Source organism: Thamnophis sirtalis, unplaced genomic scaffold (assembly GCF_051295495.1).
Source record: "Thamnophis sirtalis isolate CommonGarterSnake01/CBP01778 unplaced genomic scaffold, rThaSir2_p1.2 scaffold_5, whole genome shotgun sequence".
NCBI classification, from domain to species: Eukaryota; Metazoa; Chordata; class Lepidosauria; order Squamata; family Natricidae; genus Thamnophis; species Thamnophis sirtalis.
This window is the reverse complement of record NW_028261385.1, coordinates 123,013,196-123,035,121: the sequence shown is the minus strand read 5'-3', so window position 1 is coordinate 123,035,121 and position 21,926 is coordinate 123,013,196. Positions and strand designations below refer to the sequence as shown.

The window sequence follows — 21,926 nt, the reverse complement described above, 5'->3', positions numbered from 1 at the left end:
AGTATTGTAATTTTATGAGCAGTCCTTTGAGATAATGGTAAAATTAAAAAATTTTAGTGCTCAATCAGGATGCAAAGTATTTCAGTGTTAATTATTCCCAGCTCTTCCATACCGTTTTAATTTGCAAATTACTGTATGTACTCTAAGCTTTATATTTCATACTTACAATATATTCATGCAAATAATTTGGGGTCTAATAAATTAAATCTGAACAAAACTGAGGATTATTATTTTTAACAATCAAAAATGGAAATTATTCATTTGTGAGATATTTCCAGGAATTCAAGACAGATATCCAGTACTCCCTTATCCAATAAACCCTGTTATAAAGTTTTAGCTAATGAGGACTAGCTTCTCATGGGACAGAGTTATTTCTTTAAAAAGAAAATGTTGGTTTTTTAAAACAAAAAACAAAATATGTTCATTTTGCATCAGTGCAGATTCTTCACCTTATGAAGTGTGTGTGTGTGTGTGTGTGTGTGTGTTTGTATGTGTGTATGTATGTATGTATGTATGTATGTATGTATATATATGCATGTCTGTCTATCTATCTATCTATCTATCTATCATCTATAAATTGATAATATAGTCTATAAAAGTTCATCATATAATGAAACATATGAATGTAACATCCACTATATGTATAAATATGTCAACTGCAGCAATTACATTAATCGTATTTATCTTAAGACATAAGCATTAAATATCATTTCAGCCTTTAACACAAAAACTTGGATTTCACTTCTTTAACTCAATATCCAAGACCAGTGTAAGGAAAACCAAAGGCCAGTTCACATAAAGCCCAAATATCCAAAGTGGTCTGAACAGATCTGCAGACTTCAAAACCATTGCTTCCCTGTTTGATTAAAAATCCATTTCCAACCTAGGTCTTCATTTATTTGGCAAATCCAAATCATTCAAAAGTTAATCATTTGGCATATTTGACATTTGTTTAAAAAAATGCAAAGAGATAATGCAAAACCGCTTCTACAGATTCTCCTACCATTCAAATCTGTTCAACTATAAGCTTATGTATTAAGAACAATAATTTTGTAATCTTTTTTACATTTTCTCTGAGAATACTAAGAAAAGAAAGTAAAGGGGAAAAACCACTGGCTTAAGTTCATAAGAAAATAGACAGGAAGAAGAGTCTATAACCAGGAGGTCCTCCTTGTACTACATATAAAGTCCTGAATTTATTTGGATCAGTTCTAGATATGATTATTTAGCCTTATTCATTTGTGAAATGGATGTTTCAGCCTCCATATACTGTGACCCTTCTCTCCAGGCACAGCAATTCAGCATGTTTAGATCCACTTTGTATTCCATGTAACTATATTGCCAGCAGTAGTGTGCACGGTGGTCTCACACAGGGCAAGTGATGTCCTAGCAGAGCCTGTGTGAAGTCTACTTTATAATACCCAAGAGAGGAAATATCCCTTTAGCTCTCAATTAGTGCTGACAAATCCATGTCTTTATGCACTCAGCTATATATGTTATGGCCTTTGAGATGCTTGATTCCTTTCCTATATAAACTGTGCCCAGTGGGTGTGAAGGTTACAAGAAGGTTACAAATTCCACTATTAACCACTAATATTGTACTGGGCCTAGACCATCTATTTCTGGATTTTAAAAAATGGATGTTCAGCTTCAGTCCTCTCTTTTATCATTAAGTTTACATTACAATATTGAGGGTGTTTCTCAAATGCAATCATGAGTACCAAAAATCTCTTTTTAAAACATAAATAATAATAAAGTCTTAAATCACGATTTTGTAAATTTCTAGAAACTAGAATGGGCACCCAAGAATCTGAGAAATCAGATTGTTGTATACATTCTTTCTATTTAATTAGTCGAATAAAAATTATATATGAAATGGTGCAGAACGATCACACACTCACAATAACAATAAACATATTAACTCATTTGCCAGATTCAAATTAAGGAATGAAATAACAGGGGAGAATGCTAGTCAGCCGCTTGTAGTGAATGTGTGATATAATGCACCATATTCAAATACCTCATTCGAAATACCTTTACAATTTTTGAATTGGCTAACATTGTTTACGATTTCAGCAACTAAAATTCACATTCACATATATTTACATGCAAACCATGGATTATAAATACAACAGCATAATCCTCTATCCAACAGCTCTGGTTGGCACTCAGGGTTTCAAACAGCACTACTGCTTTCCATTCCCTGTTACTACATAGAAAGCTTTTCTTGATGATGAATTAGAGGAGGCAGCTGGGGTGAACAGGAGGGAACCAGCTGAAGTACAGGGAAGACAAAAAAATCTGCTAAATACACAAATACCTGGACCATGAGAATGTCGCCAGGCTGACTGAATTATGACCAAATGCTTCAGTGACAAGAGAGAATTTCCTTAACCAAAGGGTCTCACATCTGATGCTTATACATCTGACAAGATAAAATTGCTCCCCATACACACATATCCCATGCCACATGGTTTCTGCAACTTCAGAAGGACATCTTTATTCAAGGAGTGGAGAGGAGCTAAATGATCGATGTTTGACCTTGCCTCTTCTCACAACCTACAGGCAAAGACCTGCCCCATTTCCATTCAAATGTATAGGAAAGCAATATTCAGAAATCTTGGTTTAGAAAGCCACCCAAGCTTTGATGGAGACCCTCTGGGATACACAGAGTTTTAAATAGAATATAGCACACTTTGAAAATGGAGGAAAAAGCTGTCCTGCTTTAAGGAACCTTCTTGTTAAAAGGAATATGACTTTTAAAACATAGGCTTCTTTTTTTATTCAGAATCATGTCAAGCTGATTAAACAAATAGAAGAGAATGCTGCGCATGTACAGTCTGATGTTCTTTATCTTAATCATTTTCAAAATCTAGAGGGCCCAGATACAAGGCCCATACCTGATTCTGCTAACTTGCAGAGATTGAGGACTGGCAGATAAATACCTAGATCTTGCAAGCTAGCCAGTGGATGACCCTACTCACACTGACTAAATGCAAAAAAAAAAAAAGGTGCAACAGAAAAAAATCTTCATTTTACATTATTTAGATGTCCAGAAAGAAAACAAATACCAAGTCTCTTTGTTTAGATTTACTAGACACTGAACAGCATAAATCAAGATTAGCCAGATTGTTGTTTTTGTCTTAAACAAGAATCTGAAGGGGAAAAAATAACAAAAGAATACACTGGATGCAAAATAAGAAAGAAAGCAGAATACTAGCATAAGATAATAATATCTAAAAGACTAGTCTTCGATTATGTGTTATATGCATTTTCTATTATAACGTCTTCTTTCCAGGTGCCATTTTATACATGATGTGGACTTCACTTACTGTTAGATGCTGGAACAGCCATGCCCTCATGATATTTGTGGCTACTTTGGGAAAGATGCCCCGCTTTTTATGTCGCTTTTTGTCCTTATCTGGATCATCATCATCACCTGTGCTGGGAGACGCTACACTGTTGTCCAAGCCGTCACCTGTAAATATAGTGAATCAAATGTTTCACTTTAGCTATTTTGAGATTCTATGACTAAATCTAATTTGGGTAGGTACATACACACCCAATATATGCACTAAACACACACATGAACCATCATAAACCTAATGAAAATTCACACTGTATTTCATGAAATAATGTTAAACCTATCACGATTTTTTTTTGCTGTTGTGAATTCTAAATCACAACTGCAGAACAATATCATCTATTTTCTGGTTGCAGCTCTAAAAATGCCCCTTCAAGTCCCATTTTAAGATGCTAACCATTAAAGCTGAGGTTTTCTGAACGCCAATAATGTGCTCTCTCACTGAGCTACACACCATATATCCAAACCAGATTGAATTTTTATAGACTTTTTAAACAATGCCAAGAACTTACAACTAAAGCTATTTGTAAATATGGAAGATATTATTTGGGACCACGTCTGGGAGATTTAAATAAGGTGAATCACCATTACAAATTGAATGTTTTTACATTCTGATGAGAGGTTACATAATATCATCCTCTCACATTAAGTTTAGAATATAATTATTGTTTGGATTTTTCCATTTGTTCATATGATGTTATGCATTCTCTGCTTCTCATAAAAAAGGTTCAAATTGCATTAAAATGCACGTATTTTTAGTGGGGTGGGAAATCCTTAGGAAGATGTATTTAAGATAAAACCATATATAAAAATTTATTTGAGGAGTTAAAAATAGCCACATGTTATTTTAAATAAAACTTTTGTTATGCCTTTTCTTCAAATTATCATATAAAAACAAAAATAGAGTCAAACTAAATTATGAATGGGCACATGGGTAGCCCAGAAATAGAATGATTCATTCAACTCTTACACCATCTGCAATCACTGTATATCCATCAAGAACCTGCCTTTCTGAATTGTATTAGCGAAATTCAAATTTATAAAACCAGTTATTTATGCTGTAATTTTAGCTTATTTTTCATACTGCAAGAAACACAGCAGGAAGGCCAGCATTGTGAAAGCATTTTTCAGAATAGCTTAGAATAATTACTTATATTTCAATTTCATCTTTTTGATATAGACAAGATGTCAAATTGGAGCTCCCACTGTCACGATCTTTATAAGCATTCATGTTTTGATCTGATTTAGGCAACTAGTATCAAAAAAAAATACTTAGAAAGCTTTTGTTTTAAACAGGCATTTTAATTCTTCAAAATAATGATTGAGCATGCAATCTTGTAAGAATTCATTCTTTTAAAAAATGAGTACGACTATCTTCATAGAAAGCTCTTTGCTTCATGAAAGTTCAACTGCGGCATTCATATCTAAAAAAGAACCCTCATAGTAATATTTTAGATGTCTTAGGCTGATAAAAATCTTTGAAAGGTTTTATTCAGAGAAGCAATTCCCCATATAAAGTAATGATTCATAAAATAAACATAAGCAAACAACAACGGCATTTAAAATTTCCCTGTACTAATCCACATTCTCTATAGTCTGATGGGCAATTAAAGAGAGGCAAGGAAAGGAGAAACATATCAGGCGGTCAATGGTTAAAAGTAAAAGGGCTTTAATGTGATGACATCCTATTGCTTATTCTTTTTTTAAATATACTTTCAGCTCCCTTATCGCCCATTCACCCACCCCCACCCTGGCTTCAAATTATTTTAGCAAGCCATGCCTTGTGCCTGGATAGAAGAGAATTCATTGATAATTTATGGAAATATCTACTATAATTCAATGGAGATTTTTTTCCAGCTTTGTGCATCAATAGATAATCAAGGCCTCAAAGCAGCCTTAGCTTAGCATTACCTCAGGCCAAAGAATTCCTGAAAGCATGCCTTCGGGGCACCTGAATTATAGACTCCATTAGGAGGGGGGAGGCTTTCTGCATTCCATGAAGAACACTTCCCCAGAACCTTTCCTGTTTATTTCTGCTGTATGAAAGCAGAAACATTAGGAAAAGAAACCACCATCCCACCCCTTTTTGAAAGGGGAGGCTTATGGAGATACAATGGAAAAACCTTTCAAACAAGACTCAGATCACCTCCCATCAGTCCCAGGCAGTGACCTATCCCAAATAAAAGATTTCTGTTACATCATTAGCTCAAGCCAAAAACAGCCTTGGCTTAATGCACAGTTTGTTCTTCCTACTGTTTTTAGGCAAATACAGCTACTTTACTCCCATCTGGGAGGGAAATTACACCGCTGGGCTGTAATCTAAGACAAGGTTTTCATTGGAAGCAAATGCTTTCAATCCCATGTAAAATACTTGTGCACGCTCAGAGAAGCTTAAAACAATAAACTCCAGCCCAGTCCAACAGAAGATAAAAGAAGGATAAGAGGGAGAAAAAAGCAAATTAATGAAACAAGGTCCTTTAGAAGAAATTACTTCTATAGTTTTTAATGCAATTGTTTTTGGAGGAGGGGGGAAGGATTCAGGAAACTTGATTCTTTGTAAAGGAAAAATCTCAGCTAAAAGTCTAAACAGCATGTCCATTCACTCTGCAATTCAATACTGTCACCTCTGTAAGATCTCTTGGGAATACTTTTCCTCTTCTGCTTTCTCTACCCTACTTTTAAAAAAACAAAACAAAAAAAAGACTCGAAGAGTGACTAACTAACCACATGGTAGCAACTATGAACCACGTTTGTGAAATGTCAGCAGTGACTTCATGCTTGAAGTTGACTTCTCCCACTGCCAATGAAGGCAAGCTGAAAAGGTGGAAATAATCATAAAAATGATGCTAGTCCATAAACAAGCTTACAGCCTCATTAGTATAGCAGTAGATTCCACTGGGTGATTTATACTCGTTTTGCTGATGCCATGAGGAAATGCCATAGGGCAACTTCAGCCAACTCCTAATGGTTTCTGACAGCTTCTTAGCAACTAGTGCAAGCAACGCTGTGGCGTTTGCTAGTAAGAGAAACTGAAAATGTCATATTATCTGTCCATGTGCCACAATGTCCATGTGGCAATTAACTAGTAGTCCAGTGACTGAGGGGCCAGAGGCTTTTAAAAATGCCCCTTGGCTATAAAGGGCATTGCTTGAATTTGTGTTGCACATATATGCAAGTTTCTAATGCAAGAGTCTGGATGTCACTGGCATCTTTCTCATGGCCATTGATGAGTTGGCCTGCACAATATGCTCTTGGTGGGGCATATTTTGGGAAGGGGAAGGGAAATCTATTTCCTTTCTTCTTTCAACACTAATGACATTATCAGAGTAATTTAGCCATTAAAAAGTACCTTGATAAGCCTTGCTTGTAAATAAATTTTGCTTGCAAAATACCTGTACCCCTGCTTTTGAACAATGAGTGAAGGACAAAAAGAGCTAGTTCTTTTTCTCCTTTTTCACAAATTAGTCTAAAAGGATTTGAGATCACTGAAGCAGACTCCTTGCCTGTGAAATTGCTAGAAGCATAAGAACTTAGCATAGCAAGTAGAAGACACTATTTAAGCAAAACAAAACAATATAAAACACATACATCACGAATCTTACAACAACTAAAATGACAGCTGTGGCTCTACAGTGCAGTTTTTCAGATCTTGAAGCAATGCAACATATGTTAAACTTTTAAACCTTTTAGTGTGGCCTTTTGATCTTTCAAATAATATTTAAGTATTATTTTTAAACTACTTTGCAGGTTGCGGTTTTGTGAAAGGGGACAACGAACAAAGATATTTGTACAACAATCTGCCCACATACAATTCCTCACAAATTTGGGGCCTAACCCACAGAGCAGGGCAGATGACCTGTGACAACTCACAGATTGTCCCGAGGCTCAGATTTCAAACGCACTTACCTCAAACAACTCAGAGTTGCCTATTTAAGCATACCCCAGCATTTAGGCTGTGCTATCTTGTTTCTTTCAAGACAGGATAAAGAAGCATTTATTGTATTCAAGCCATTCAGTGACTCAGACTGGCCATGTCAGCAGGGGTTCCTCTCATTCAGGTCAAATCTCTACCCTTTCACTTCCTAAAAGTTCCCCTTTGGTTCTCTTGATTGTCCCTTTTTACTTCCCCTCCCTCCCAAGAAAGTTACACACAGAGAATGTATAGGGAAAAATCCTAGAATTCCATTCTTCAGCAACATTACATTGAATGAGCTAAGGCTCCCAATGAATGCCAAAAATAACAAAAAAAGTTCTTTGACTTTTCTATTGTTCCTTACATACCCCCAAAAGATTCTTTGGGTATGTGAGGAACAAAAGTCAAGGAAACCATCCATTGGTTGGAGAAGATGGCATGTTGGGAAGGGAGAACAGGAAGAAGGCTCAAATACCAAATTCGTATTTTGCATCTGCTTTTTACAAAAGAAAAAAAAATGCCAGGAGCTATACCATATGGGAGCAGAAGAAAAATGCAGATTCAAATAGTCAAAGAAGTGAAAAGAAAATGCCTACTTGTTTTGCATGAATTCAAGTCACTAGGATCAGACAGGTTACATTTGAGGGTACTAAAGGTACAAGTGGATGTGAACTCAGAACCACTGAGTGTAATAATTGCGAAGTTATTAATAGAAGCTAGCATAAGTTTATTAAAAACTATTTGTGTTAGACACATCTTACTACATTTTTTTTGACAAGTGATTAGTAAACAAGGGAATGCTGTGGATATAGTATATGTAAACCTGAGTTAAGCATCTGGTATAGCTGACCCAGACTCTTTCCTGATGAAATGCAGCAGTTTGGCATGAAGGAGTACTATTATGAAGAGATGAATTCAGTTCTGAAGAAACATACTCAACACATGGTCCTTAATGGATCATCTTTACACAGAGGGAGTTACTCAGGGCTTCATAGATAAGGAGAGAGGGACTCAGAATTAACATATATATTGATAAACGTAAACATTTATTTTTGGGATTGCTAAAACTCTAGAAGAGAGAAATAGTGCTCCAAATCACCTTGATAAGCAAGAAAAAATTGTCTGAAAGTAACAAAGACCTCTGAGAGCCCTTTGAACCTAAGAATTATTTCACAAATAATTACCAGCTACAATAATAGTTGACAAAATAGCAGAAGCATTAACAAATTTTTTGAGTTTTCTATATGCCCTGAAACTGTGGACACAAAGAATCTTGGTTTTTCATAATTCCCATGAGTAAAATTGAAATGTTAACTACTACGTATTTTGAATATTTGGTTTTAAGAAAACCTACATTTTGCACAAATGTTAACATCCTTTGTAATATTATTATTCTTTAGAACAGACATCATAAGTGATTAGGCTCAAATTTTAAATTAAGGAAAACACTGACAATTTAAAAAGATCCCTGCTGGCCCAAATCCCTGCTGGCCCAAATTTCTTTATATCATATGAAGTGCAGAACCTTCCGCGCATGCGCAGAGTGCGCCTGCAAAGGTAAGCGAACAGCGAGGGGAGGGGGAAAATCTTCTGTGCCACACGATTTAGATTAGCTAGAAAGCAGGAAAGCTAAATCACAGCATTTTTTTAAACTTCTGGTTCGGGTGAACAGGTAACATTTTTACTACTGGTTCAGGTGAACTGGGCTGAACCGATAGCATTTCACCCCTGTATAAAACCTCTAGGTACCTCCACTGGTCTAAATTCATTTCTGATATTACCATAAAGATACGAAGAATAGACATCAGATTAACAATTAAGTAAAAGACCCTATGTATAAAGAATCCTGCAATGGTAGTCAAAGAGAAAATGAAGTAAAAATAATAATGCAGTATTGTCCTGTGGTGTAATGTGTGTCTGTGTGTTGCATTTGTATTATATCACTTTATGCAGATTGTTTGTAGATGTGTGTATACACAACTTGAGAGAGAGAGAGAGAGAGAGAGAGAGAGAGAGAGAGAGAGAGAGAGAGAGAGAGAGAGAGAGAGAGAGAGAGAAGGAGGAATATATATGACACCTGACTCTAGATGAATTGCTATGAGAAAGTTGGAATTCATATTGTGCTAAAATCATTTGCCACTTTCCCCAAAGTCTGTTTCCTCCTGAGAAAGAGGTTTCTGTTTTTTCATATTCTATTTTTGACTTTTTTCCTGCAAGATAATAGAAAATTGGGCTCTGTGTTTGTGTGTGTGTGTGTATGTGTGTGTATTCTGCTACACATTCCTTCACCACTCTGCAGCCTTCCCCAGTTATCTATACTTCCTGATCTAAAAATTCCCACAGAGGAATTCCCCCAAGTTTTCTTTCCTGAAATTAAGTGAAATGTAGAAAGTCATAGAGAGTGCTAACTTCTGGAGAAGTTACTATAGACAGAAAGGTAGGATATTCACATTGGCCACTGCGTAATTAAAGAATTAAAGCACTCCACCCCTTACTAATGAGAATTCATTTATTGTACTTGTTTTCATTCAAATAAAATTGAAAAAAAACTTCTCCATTCAGTGTAATGATAATGGTTGGATTCAATACAGGATAAATTTTTGGAATAACATTATCCTTTAGGCATGCTACTGCTACCAATATTTGAACAGAAAAATAATATTCCAAGAGTTGCTTTATTCCCTAATGTGTATTTCTTAAAAAGAATAAGACAGTAAAAGGTGAAGGTCAGTAAAGAAAAATGCACACCATACAGATAGCTCCTTAAAACCTTTCTTTCCCAGTGATTGTTCCAAACCACAAACATCATCCAACTGTCACCATATCATGCCAATCTGCTATTTAAAAAAAAACACGTACTAACTCACATTTCTCTCATTTGTTTTTTTAAAAAAATGCTAAACTCCAATAAGCCTTGCTCACCAACTGCCCATTTAGAACATTTAAAATGTCTCCTTCAAGTAGATTATGTGTGATAAATTAAAGCTATTTAGAAAAAAAATTGGACAAAGCACTGGAATTTACTGTGCTAAGGAACAGATAGTGCATAAGCCTGCATTCCAAGTTGCAGCTTGTAACAATCCATTTAGATAAGAATCTATCTTCACTACTTTAATTTGTTTTCAGGAAGTGCATGTGAAGAAATGTACCAAATATCACTGGAATAACAGAGAGCTTTAAAATGTGCCTTTGCTTGTAATATACCATTATCATTGAGGTCTGACAAATTAAGCATCTTCTAATTAAGCTTCTTCCCCTTTCTCCCTCTAACTCAGCTTCTCTCTATTTTTCACAATAGAAGTCATTTTAGTCATTTAAAAGAAGACATTTCAGAAGCACATTTTTGTTCTCAAGAAGCTAATACAATAAAAATATCTTGTCTGACCACAGACTTTTGGGTTTCAGATGTCACATTGTGCTCAGTTGCAGTTAAATAGTAAAAACTATACATCCTACCTCAATGTATGATCCTTTAAGATAATGCATTTTTGTATTTTATTTTATTGCACATTAAATGAAAATTTTAAATATATATTATCTTTCCTCAATATCCTTTTTCTTCAAAAAGTAATTTAATATAGTATATTGTCTCTTCTTAAAATGTAGTTTATTTCAGAGCTTTCCTATTCGGAACTAATTTGGAAGATGGATTTCTACACTTGTCAATCAAACACATGAGTTAACATGTGAATCTTTAAATTATCTGCCCCTAAACCCATCTTCAAACATCTCTTTCTTTTTGCACATTAAACACAATTTTATCTTGGCAACCTTTCTCAATTTTAAACATTTAGACTTTTGTTTCATTCACAGTAAACTAAGGATCATATGATCAAAGTAAATTCATTTAAAAGAACCTAATTATTCAGATTTATCATTGAACAAAATTTCTGGGCTTTCATTTCCAAAACTGCAGATACATATTTCATGTCTGGATTAAAATATTCACAGAAACAAATCCATATGTGTTCAATGGAAGTTTTACTGCCAATTAAATGTAGATAGAATTAAAGCATCAGAAAGTGAATACTAAGCTGTTTTAGAAAGATAACTAGCAGTTGGATATTTGAACCAAATTCAATGAAGAGCTTCATGCTTGAGCATGTAAAGATTTCCACATGGTGCTTGATCTATGAATATTGATTCATATGGACAAGTTGCAGTTACTGTGACACACATGGACATTAAGAATATGCTACAATATGTGTAAATATATGACTGAGATTTGAAGTGGCAATAGTCTATTTTGTACCTTTAAAAGAAAAAGAGTTTCAGCAGTGCATGAGCAGTACATAAGGAACCTTACTGAGCTCAGAAAATAGAGTCAGACTCATCTAATACTTACAAAAGATGCAAAGTGTTCATCTTCTACATACTAAAAGAAATGGCCAGCCATTATTTAGGTGGCATTCTTCAATTGTTGAGCTCAGAGATAATTTTTAAACTCATCTCTAGCTTTTCAATGTCAAACATTGAAAAGATCAACAAATGCAAGTATAACTGAACAACACACTTGTCCTCTTAAAGGTTTAGATGAAGGGACTATGTCCTTCATATGTGGTTGGTCCTGAAAGCCAGGGTTCCCAATCCCCAGTCCGTGGACCAGCACCAGCATGCCAGAAATTGGGCGGCGCAAATAAGCAAAGCACCATTTGTGGGACACAGGCAGCACACAAAACCATGTCCCCTCCAATCCACAGAAAAACCTCTCTCCATGGAACCAGTAGCCTTTGCATGGATAAAATGACTAATTTTGGCTTAATGTCTGAAAAGGCTTTAAATCAACTCAAAACTGTTCAAATAGAAACCTACAAAAGATGTGTTGGGAAGGATCTGGTCTATATTGATATCACACATGAGTTATAGATAATCTAGTATTTGTATTAATGTAATAAAGTGTTGTGGAAGAAAAGGATTAATAGAAACTGAAAAATGTATGTTTAGGAGATCATTTCTTTTGCACTGCGGAATGCATTTTGATAGACTCCCATAGTCTATCACAAGGGTTTCAAACTCGATTTCATTGATGGCCACATCAAGGTTGTGTTTGACCTCAGGGGACCAGGGGGAGATCACCAGCTCGATGTCACACATCAAGATTTCGGCCATGATGGCCCTCCCGGGCTCCGTTTTTGGCCACGACAGCCTCCTGTAGCCTTCTGCTAGTGAAAATGGAGCTCAGGAAGGCTGCGTGCTGTTTCCAGGGCGGGCCCATGGGCCACATCTAAGCACCACATGGGCCTTGAGTTTGATACCCCCAGTCTATCATAACGTAGATTTAACTTCTAGAAAGAGAACAGAGAATAGTGGAAAAGATTGCAACAAAAATGCCATACATATCCTACCTAATATTATTCAGATTTGTAGCTGTACTATTACTGCTAACGGGAATGATGGAAGCTGAAATCTGGAGAGCTCCTGATTTGGCAAACTAAAAGTACAAGCTGATAATAACCAAAATAATAATTGCACTTTTTCCAGTGTAGTATATGTCAAACTCACTTAGTTGATAAAAGGATGCAAAATTAGAAATCCTTAATTTCTAGCAACAATTTATGTTTTTAAAATGAGTGAGTGAAAAGTGAAACAACTATAATCCATACCTTAACCAAGATGGGAAATTGCTTGTCTTTTATATATTACTGGACTACAGTTGCCATAATCACTAATCACTGCTGTTTGCAGTGACAGGAATAAGAAATTCCATGACATTTGCAAACCACATATTACTGCTCTTTCTCTAAACACTAAGCTTTTTTACCTAATGCTTCTCAATAAATTAGTAAATCTATACACAGAAATGAAAATCAGCCTTAAATAAAAATATATTGTAGATTTTGTCACTTTTCATAAATTCTGCACATTTATAGCTAATTAGAATATTTTAAAATGAATGTGAAAAGTTTAACAGAGCTTTAACACACTTTAAGTAAGAGCAACAAACTAGTACAGATTTGGAAGTCATAAAATGATTTGAAAAGTAATAAAATATTTGTAATTATTAATGTAAGATGATGCTAACAAGCTATTTCTTTTACCAAAAGATACTTAAATGCACATTTACAGTGCATGATAAAAGTCTGACACAATGTTTTAATCTGGTATTGGGGGAGGGAACAGTTGCTACCTACTTTTATGGCAACCTACACACAACACATGCTGAATGGACTAATTTAAAAGAGCAACACAAAAGTTAAAACACAAAATTGGTTTAAACATAAAGCTTGACTCTTGGAACAGACCCACGTTTTCAACAATATCATGTAGGAACAAGACAGGCTTTTCTTTATGCAACACCATTACAGTTCATCCAAAAACATAACTGAGTAATACTAAACTCAAAATCTCCACTGGAAAAAAAGTAAGTAATGCTTTTGTTTAAAATTAAACATGCTTTGAAAAGAATGCAGTCCTCAATTCAAGTGCATACCATGTTTCCCTGAAAATATGACTTACCCCAAATGTAAGTCCTAGTTTGATTTACACCCAATTATAAGCCCTACCCCCAAAATAAGCCCTAATTAAGACACCACCCATTCAAGGGTGCACAGGTAAAAATTAAGCTACGGTGGGGATGGGGTGTGTATGGAGCTGCCCTACTACATACCTTCAGACATTAAGGTTTTCCTGAAGGCCTCTGCAGCTGATAACAGAGCTCCGGGTCAGGCCTTCAGGAAAGCCTTGCAGAAGAAGCTCCTGAAGGCCTCTGACAGCGAAAAGGGTGCCCGGGGGGGGGGGCAATGCACACGAATTAGATGAGTCAGTGGATGACAACACATCCCCCCAGTAAATAAGACCTGGTGCCTTTTTTGATGGCAAAAAAGTTAAGACACGCTCTTATTTTGGGAATAACAGGTATGAACCAATTCACTGCCCCCATACTTCGAATTACACATTTCTATGTGATGCTTTCACAAAGAGTTGACATCTGGAAAAATATTAGGGTTGCTCCTTTTTTTAAACAATAAGTATGATCTCTTAAAGAAAACAGAAAAAAATCACATATCCCAATATCTCAATTAGGTTTGATTAACTCAATTAGGTTTGATAGATACACAAAGCTGGAATTAATGGCAAGACCCTTAACCATTGCAAACTAGGTAACATAGCTCTTCTAAGGAGTATACATCCTTCCATTCCCCACTATCCAGTCAGAGCTGAAGAAGCTTCTTGGATGAGAAGCAAAACATCTTCAAAGAAAAACTAGAAAGTCCAGTTGTCTCTTGAAAAAACACCTCTGGGACAACCATGACCTGGATGACTGAGAATCTACATAGACATATAGCTCTTCTAAGGAATGTTTGTGTGTGAAAAGTGTTTAGTAAGACAGAAATAAACTATAACTATTCTATAACTAAAATTTAATTAGAACATCTATATACTAATAAAACTCTATTGTCTATTTATTTATTCAAACTATTTGAATCAAGGTGCTTCAAATCTACTAACATTAAAAATATGTAACAAAAAATCCAAGATCCATTACTACCAAATTTCAAGGATTTCACCACCAGTTGGAATCACAAAATTGTAGCCACTACAGATTCACCACAGTGGGCCACTGACACCTGATCATGATTTCCAGCTTCCCCTAGCTAAATCAATGGGGAAACCTGCAGGAAATCAGAAGCTACTCCTGCCAACTTTTTGCCTGCTCATGATCATTCTGGTTCTCAGTTTAGATAAGGAAATATCTCTGAAATGATGATGCAACAGTCATGGGCCTACTACTTACAAACTTTTGAAAAAGGCAACTAAAAGCAAGCCTGTGGTTTATTTTATTTTATTTTTAAATAGAGAGCGAAAGGCAAAGAGTTTGCCTATAATTTGTACTGATTCAGTGACACTTGACAATTCATGAGTACTGGACACATTATCTCTTATCATTTTTAGGTCTGGAGGTGGAAATTACCTACATTGGTAACAAGGAAGATAGCGAGATTTGCTGTTTATCAGCCAGAAGGTAGCCAGTCACCTTATTCATACTACTGTTTTGCTTGAGGGACAGAATAGAATCTCATTCACAGAGAATTCTCAGAGTGTGTATCTCTCAGGTTGCTTACTTTATTTTACTCATTTGAATAGAAGCCCCTCAATTATCTACAATTACAAAGACCAAAGAAAGAAAGAAAGAAAAATAGAAGACGGTTACCTCCATACTCTACTTTATTCTACAAGTGATATATTCTCAATATTAGTAAAGATAATTATTATGAAACCCACATAGTTTTCCTTCTTCCAAGGATAATGTTGACAATGTTTGGGTGACTTCACACAGCTACCAAACCAAGACTTAGTTATGTTTGCTCCAGGTAGCAGTATTTTTTCCATTCAAATCATGTACAACTGCCTATAGCAAGCGTCCCTTAATATAGAATAGACAGCAGAAGCCTTAATTATGCAAGACCTATAAATACCTAGTACAGCTTAATACAAAGCAGAGCATGTAAGCTTAACCAACCAAAGTAAAAATAACTTAGACACAGTCTCTTCCATCTTTTCCTAATTAATACACATCCATACAGCCACAGAAAAATATTGCAATTCATTAGGTTGCATCATCTCGCCTAAGGATTTTGTAACAATGCTATTAATTTAACATTTTCATAAACAGAGATCTTGACCTAATCAATGTTTAAAATGACAGAATGTATGGGGTGATTGGGTTAAAGATACAGTTGGTGTACTGGGAGATCTCAAATTGATTTATTGAAGATTATTAAAGATTTCTAATTCCCAATTTTTAACAAGAACTTCAGTAAAGGATGATTCCTTCATCCCTATCCTAAACAATACAGTAAAAAAAAAAAGCTTCTAGTAATTACAAATAATTTTGTGCAGAAAACCTTATTATCTGATGCTTGCAAGAAAAACATGGTTTTAGTGTTATTTAAATTTAAACAAGTATCTTTTGCATCAAGCTTGGGTTAGTAGCGCTTGAAGTTACAGTAAACAAGCAAATTGAATCCCGCAACTTGAGGTCTGTTTACCTAACAACCTATTTGATTATCCATATGTGGAAAAGTCAGATAGCATAAATTAAAACATTAGGATCCATGATTGTGAAATTCATTAGATTTTAATGCAATCCATATCTAGTTAAAATAACGAGGTACTGTAATATTCCAGATTAATTAATTCATTTCTATCACAATACTGATAATCTACTCTTCTAATGAAAAATATGTGGTCTATTTTAAAAGAATCAAAAGAACAGTAAAATAATTACATGAACCAAACTGAAAAAGCACAAAGGCTTTCTGTTAAGGTCCTGATTGCATATTATAAAAGAGGCTTATCCTACTAGAGTGATAAGACCTATATCTGGCAAGTACATTTCACGACATGCTGTCTTCAGCCATATCCACTGTATTTCAAACTATGGAGAAACCATCAACAGAATCTTTGTTATTGAATGAATGACCAAACAGATTTGTATATAGAAAAAGAAGGCTCTTAAAATATCCTGATAAACTTCATTAGTTGGAACAACTTTGGAATGTTATAATCAGAATATTATCTACTTATTGTTGTTTAAATATAGTGGTCTTGTAGGAAAAAATACTTATCTGTGACTGTGTTATCTGTGGTATCTGTTATCTTGTGCTAGTCTGCACATACATATAATGATGGGTTAATTACTTCAATATGGACCAAAAAGAAGGGAGAGATTTATAAATAAAATAGTGATCATGTATAACTTTAATCAATGCTTTCCATTGGGGGGATTTGGCTAAGCTTTTTAAAAATGTAAAAAGTTATGTCTTCAAAATTGGGCAGTAGCAACTAGTCTACACACAGCTACAAGTATCCTTACTTTTTCATGTTATTAATGTTTTATAAGGACTTGATACCTCCAATCTATTGTCTACTTATTGAGGGAGAGGGGAATCTGACCTACAAGCTGCTTAGTATAATTCAGACCTTCAGACCTTGCTCCCAAATAAGCTATGGGACACTGCCTTCCTCTCAAATGCTAATTGCAGAGGATTAATGTGTAAGTGGATAATATGTATTAAGTGCTTTGTATTGGTAAATGAATGCTCATTGTTTAAAAATAAGTACTCAAGGAGAAGTGAATCAAATAATTTCACTGCAAGCACACAGCATCACTCAACTCCATAAATCACTTTGCCAACTAATTTATAACTGAATAAGTTAGGGTAAGGTGGCCACATTGCATCACAGTGAATATTTGTCATGAACTAGTATGATCTTGCTTGAGTTGTCTTCCTACATGCTATAGTAATCCTATTTGAAGCAAGCATGCAGATTGAAAAGATCAGTGAAATGTGAGAGTTTATTTCATTACTTCTAATACACACAGATAATTTGGGGAAGAAAAAGTAAGCAGCCGCATGACACTTCCCCTAAAATCTGAATTCTAGCATTTAAAAATTATAGCGGGCCAATGGAAATTTCATAGGTCTTCCCGCACAAAATGCACACATCTTCTGATAAGTACATGGTTCCCAATCTCTCCCTAGTTTACAAATGCAGAGGTTCCTAAATCTTTGAAAATAATGTAATTGTGGAAACAAAATTGTACAGCTTAAAATCAGAATTGTTCCTTCACTATAAATAACAATAAACCAATTTATTTAATGAGAGTATAAAACAAAAGAGAGAATGGATGCTAAAATATGTCCACCTAATCAAAATCTCCAAAATCCTCTTGTGTCTTTGAAGAATTTATTCATGTCCATTTTGAAGATACAGAACTGGATACAATATCAGAAACATTTAAGTACAATCTTAAGTCACGTTTAGTAGAATATACTATTTAGCTAAATTATCTGGATGAGGTCGGAATATCTTGTAGAGGGAACTCGTTGCAGAGAACACTTATTAAGCAGGTAATAAATTAGAATATGATAATAAACAACACTATTTTAAAAAAAACACCAGCCAACAGCAGATAAGAAAAAACAAATAGACGATGCGAATATAAATAGCTGGTCTCCAGGCTCTCATCTATAAAATTATGTAAACAGGGTATGAGGAAGCTGAATATATTAAAATATACACAACATTAAAACAATTTGAATAGCAAATAGGATTAGGAAGCTTAAAGTATGTCTGAACTTTAGGAAGCAGAAGGATACTGGCTGAGAAGAACATGTTTTAACACATTCACCACTGTGCATGTTGTTTGTTTTTCTAAATCTTACAGAATTAGGTGTGCAAGTCAAATCTGCCCCCAGGCAGCTTTAACTCCAGTGACCTGCCCTTATTCGGCAGAACACCATGGGTCTTGCTGACCTCGCCAGTAACACAGAGGTCATATTTTCACATGGATGAACAGATCTTGAACAATTTCTCCAATGTATTAAGCACAAAACAGGCTTTTCTTCAACATCAAGCATGCATGACTTAGCCGTACACCTCTCCCAATCTAACAGACATTTGGGGAGGTAAGGGGATCAAGGAACTCTACCTCCCTTCACTATCCACTAACAGGGAATTGTACATATGCCGTCTTTTGCAGTTCACCCAGGATACAGATACAGAATAAGGTTGTTCTACATTCACTTTTATTTGTTTTTATTAGGCTTCACCTTCAACAAGCTAGGGTCAAAGTATCATGTAAAGGTTATTTGTTTCTATTTGTAGTTGTTGATATGAGAAAGTTGTGGCTGTGGTCACTTCTGTTCCAGAGCACGAAGAGTCAATGGAGTTTTTGACTAATTGTTGGCCATCTTTCTTTACTTAAATCTATGTGTGTACGTATGCGGGTGCATGAATGTGCACACAATAAATATCAGTGTCATGTCAGCTGCCAATAAACAATTGCAACACTGCCCTATCTACATTTGCTTTAGAAAAATTTAGACGCCTAGAGCAATTGTTTCTCTGATTTTGCCTGTAGTCACAATTAGAAAGCTTCTCTCTTAAGAAATCCCAGTCTATCCGAGATCTATATAAAACTGAAAATCATGATCCCAAGGGAACAGGGTTCTTTGTAATTTTACTACCTCACTTAGAATGAACACTGCATCCTTACCACTTAAGCAAGTGGGCAACACATCTTTACTGTGCGATAAGTAGTATCCATTCTATAGATATCTGGCAATATTATCAATGCAAATTCAATCAAGGAGTAGGTGAATCCATGTATTGTAACATAATTTCTAAAAGATAACACATTAAAACCATAATAAAACTAAGAAGTTACTGCTATGTATCACAGCTTTCAAATTCGTGGGAACAAAGTCCCATTTTACAGAATTCCAGTTTCTAGAAAAGGTAGGGTCATACTCTTTTTGTATGATCAATGGCTTCCGGAAAACATTGGCATAAGATGTGCTGTAAATAACTTCTACAACTATTAAGACAACTACGAACCCTTTACTACATAGCATTTGAAATAATCACTATTCAAATCAAACTAATTCTTATTATTAGAGACATTGTTCGCCATTAGTCTCTTTCAGGATATTTTTCAACCTTCCAACCTAGCCAAGCCCCTTTCCAAGTACTAACCTGGACTGACCTTGTTTAGTTTCAAAGATCAGCCGAGTTGACTAAGTGCTGCCCCCTCCTGAGGTGTACAGTATTCTGTCATCAGCTCTAATATCTCATGAAGTAGATTTAAAAACCTGTGAATATCTTTTCTGTACCTCCTCATCTTTATCAAAACCTTATTCTCCAATGGAGGAAAACTGTGGAGACTTTTTATAATTGTCACATACAATGTTAATAAGAAGCACAGAAGATGAAGAATAATAGGTTTTTTGTCCAATAGGTCTTAACCCAAACTTTTCTGTAACAGAATTTTGCAAAGATTCCTTTTCCTAACTTATACTTTTACCACACAAGTTTTGAAAACATTCTCAAAAATCAAAAGTAAGAACACCTGCCACAAAAGTCCACAAGTGCTTAGAGTTTTGCACATATTCACAGCTTCCCAAATGAGCATGCCATAAATTTAAATATTATTAGCAAAATATGAAAGAAGATCCTTATTTTTAATATCAGGGAGTAGAGGAGATGGATGAAAAAGGAGAAAAAAAGAAAAGCTTTCTTTTCATTTTGAATATAAAATACAATTATTCCACTCGACACAAAGAAATATCTCTATTTATAGGTGTGTAATATATGTGTAACTTCTCAGCCAATAATCTTTTCAGAGAATTTTACAAGAATACATTCCTACCACTAGGGTTTCAACATGTATATCTGGAAAAGGAAAGAGACAGGCTAGAAATAGACTTCAATGTAACTGAACATTCAGGCCAATAAATGATATAAAGCTGTAGCATGCAAAAGCTAAAGCACCACCAAAATAAAGTGATACCTACATAGAAAAATTTGATTTTGATCATATCCAGTGTCACTCAGTAATGACACTTAGGGAGAAATTCATACAAATTCAGGGCGAACTAGTTGACTGTAGATAAAGTAATCCTTTGAATTTAATGGAATATATTCATCCTCTCCCATATATTTAGTATTGTCCATCCTATAAAAAACATTAGCTAATATAGAATGAAAATTAAATGACTTGCCACAAGTTTATATTTGATTAATAGTAGAATAGATTTTTAGCTACCATCCAAATGTTCTCACCAACAAGCAAAATACATGAAGGCATGCAAGTATACCAAGGTAGTTCCTGCTAACAACCAGTGACTGGCTCTAAATCATCCTTTAAGCTTCTTGATATTAAGACAGAGACAAAACCAGTTTAAATTTCTATATTATAGCAGCTTACAGTTGCTTTTGATATTACAAGTTAAATCTATAACAATATTTATCTTTAGGATTTGTTAAGAATACGCAGCTCTAAGAAGACTTTTAATGGTAGATCAGATCTCAAATTTCCCATGTTATATTTGTGAGGAAGCAACAGAACAAAGCAGCAAGATAAAAGGTGAAAAAGAATCCAGATATGGAATAATAATAATAATAATAATAATAATAATAATAATAATAATAATAATCATAATCATAATCATCATCATCATCATCATCATCATCATCATCATCATCATCATCATCATCATCTTAGGTGCAATCCCAAAACAACTGGAGCACCACTTGAACACCATAGGCATTGACAAATTTGCCATCAATCAATTTCAGAAGGTGGCTTTACTTGAAACTGCTTCCATCGTGCAACAATATCTGTAACACCATCAAACATCCAGATTTGCCTATCCCAAGTCCTTGGTAAGGACTCAATTGGTAGACAAAAATGCCAAACCTAGACTGAACATCTGACTGCCTGTGCAAATAATAGTAATAATAAGAAGAAGAAGAAAGGAGGAGGGTTGGGTCAGGTTGGCATCTGGTCCCATAAAAGAAACCCGCCAACCCATACAATATGGTGAAAAAAACGAATAAGAATTCCATACCGCATCGGTCGTCACGTGGGTTAACAAGGGCCGTGGCGGATGTTGGGGTCCCTGGACATCCGTCAACAAGTGGGCTACAAGTGGACCAGCCAACAAAATGACAAAAATATAGTGCAGATGAAAACCGTGCCATAATGGCCTGTTACTACAACTCAGCGCCAGAAAAAAAGAGGCTATTTAAAGCAAATGTATGAATTATAGAAACAACAATATCCAGATTCAAATGTTAGTGAACAACAACTAGCAGATCAAAAGCGATTTATTATACGGAATAAAGTGTTTAGTGAAGTTG

At 35.1% G+C, this 21,926-nt stretch overlaps 1 protein-coding gene across 3 annotated transcripts in view; it reads right to left on the bottom strand.

The window, feature by feature from the left end:
- MEIS1 (Meis homeobox 1) overlaps positions 1-21,926 on the bottom strand; it is a 176,030-nt gene that overhangs the window by 83,446 nt on the left and 70,658 nt on the right. For all 3 annotated transcript variants that reach the window (XM_087716823.1, XM_087716824.1, XM_087716825.1), the window contains exon 8: positions 3,333-3,478. In XM_087716823.1, coding sequence (XP_087572949.1) covers positions 3,333-3,478 — 146 coding nt within the window. The remainder of the gene's footprint in view (positions 1-3,332; positions 3,479-21,926) is intronic.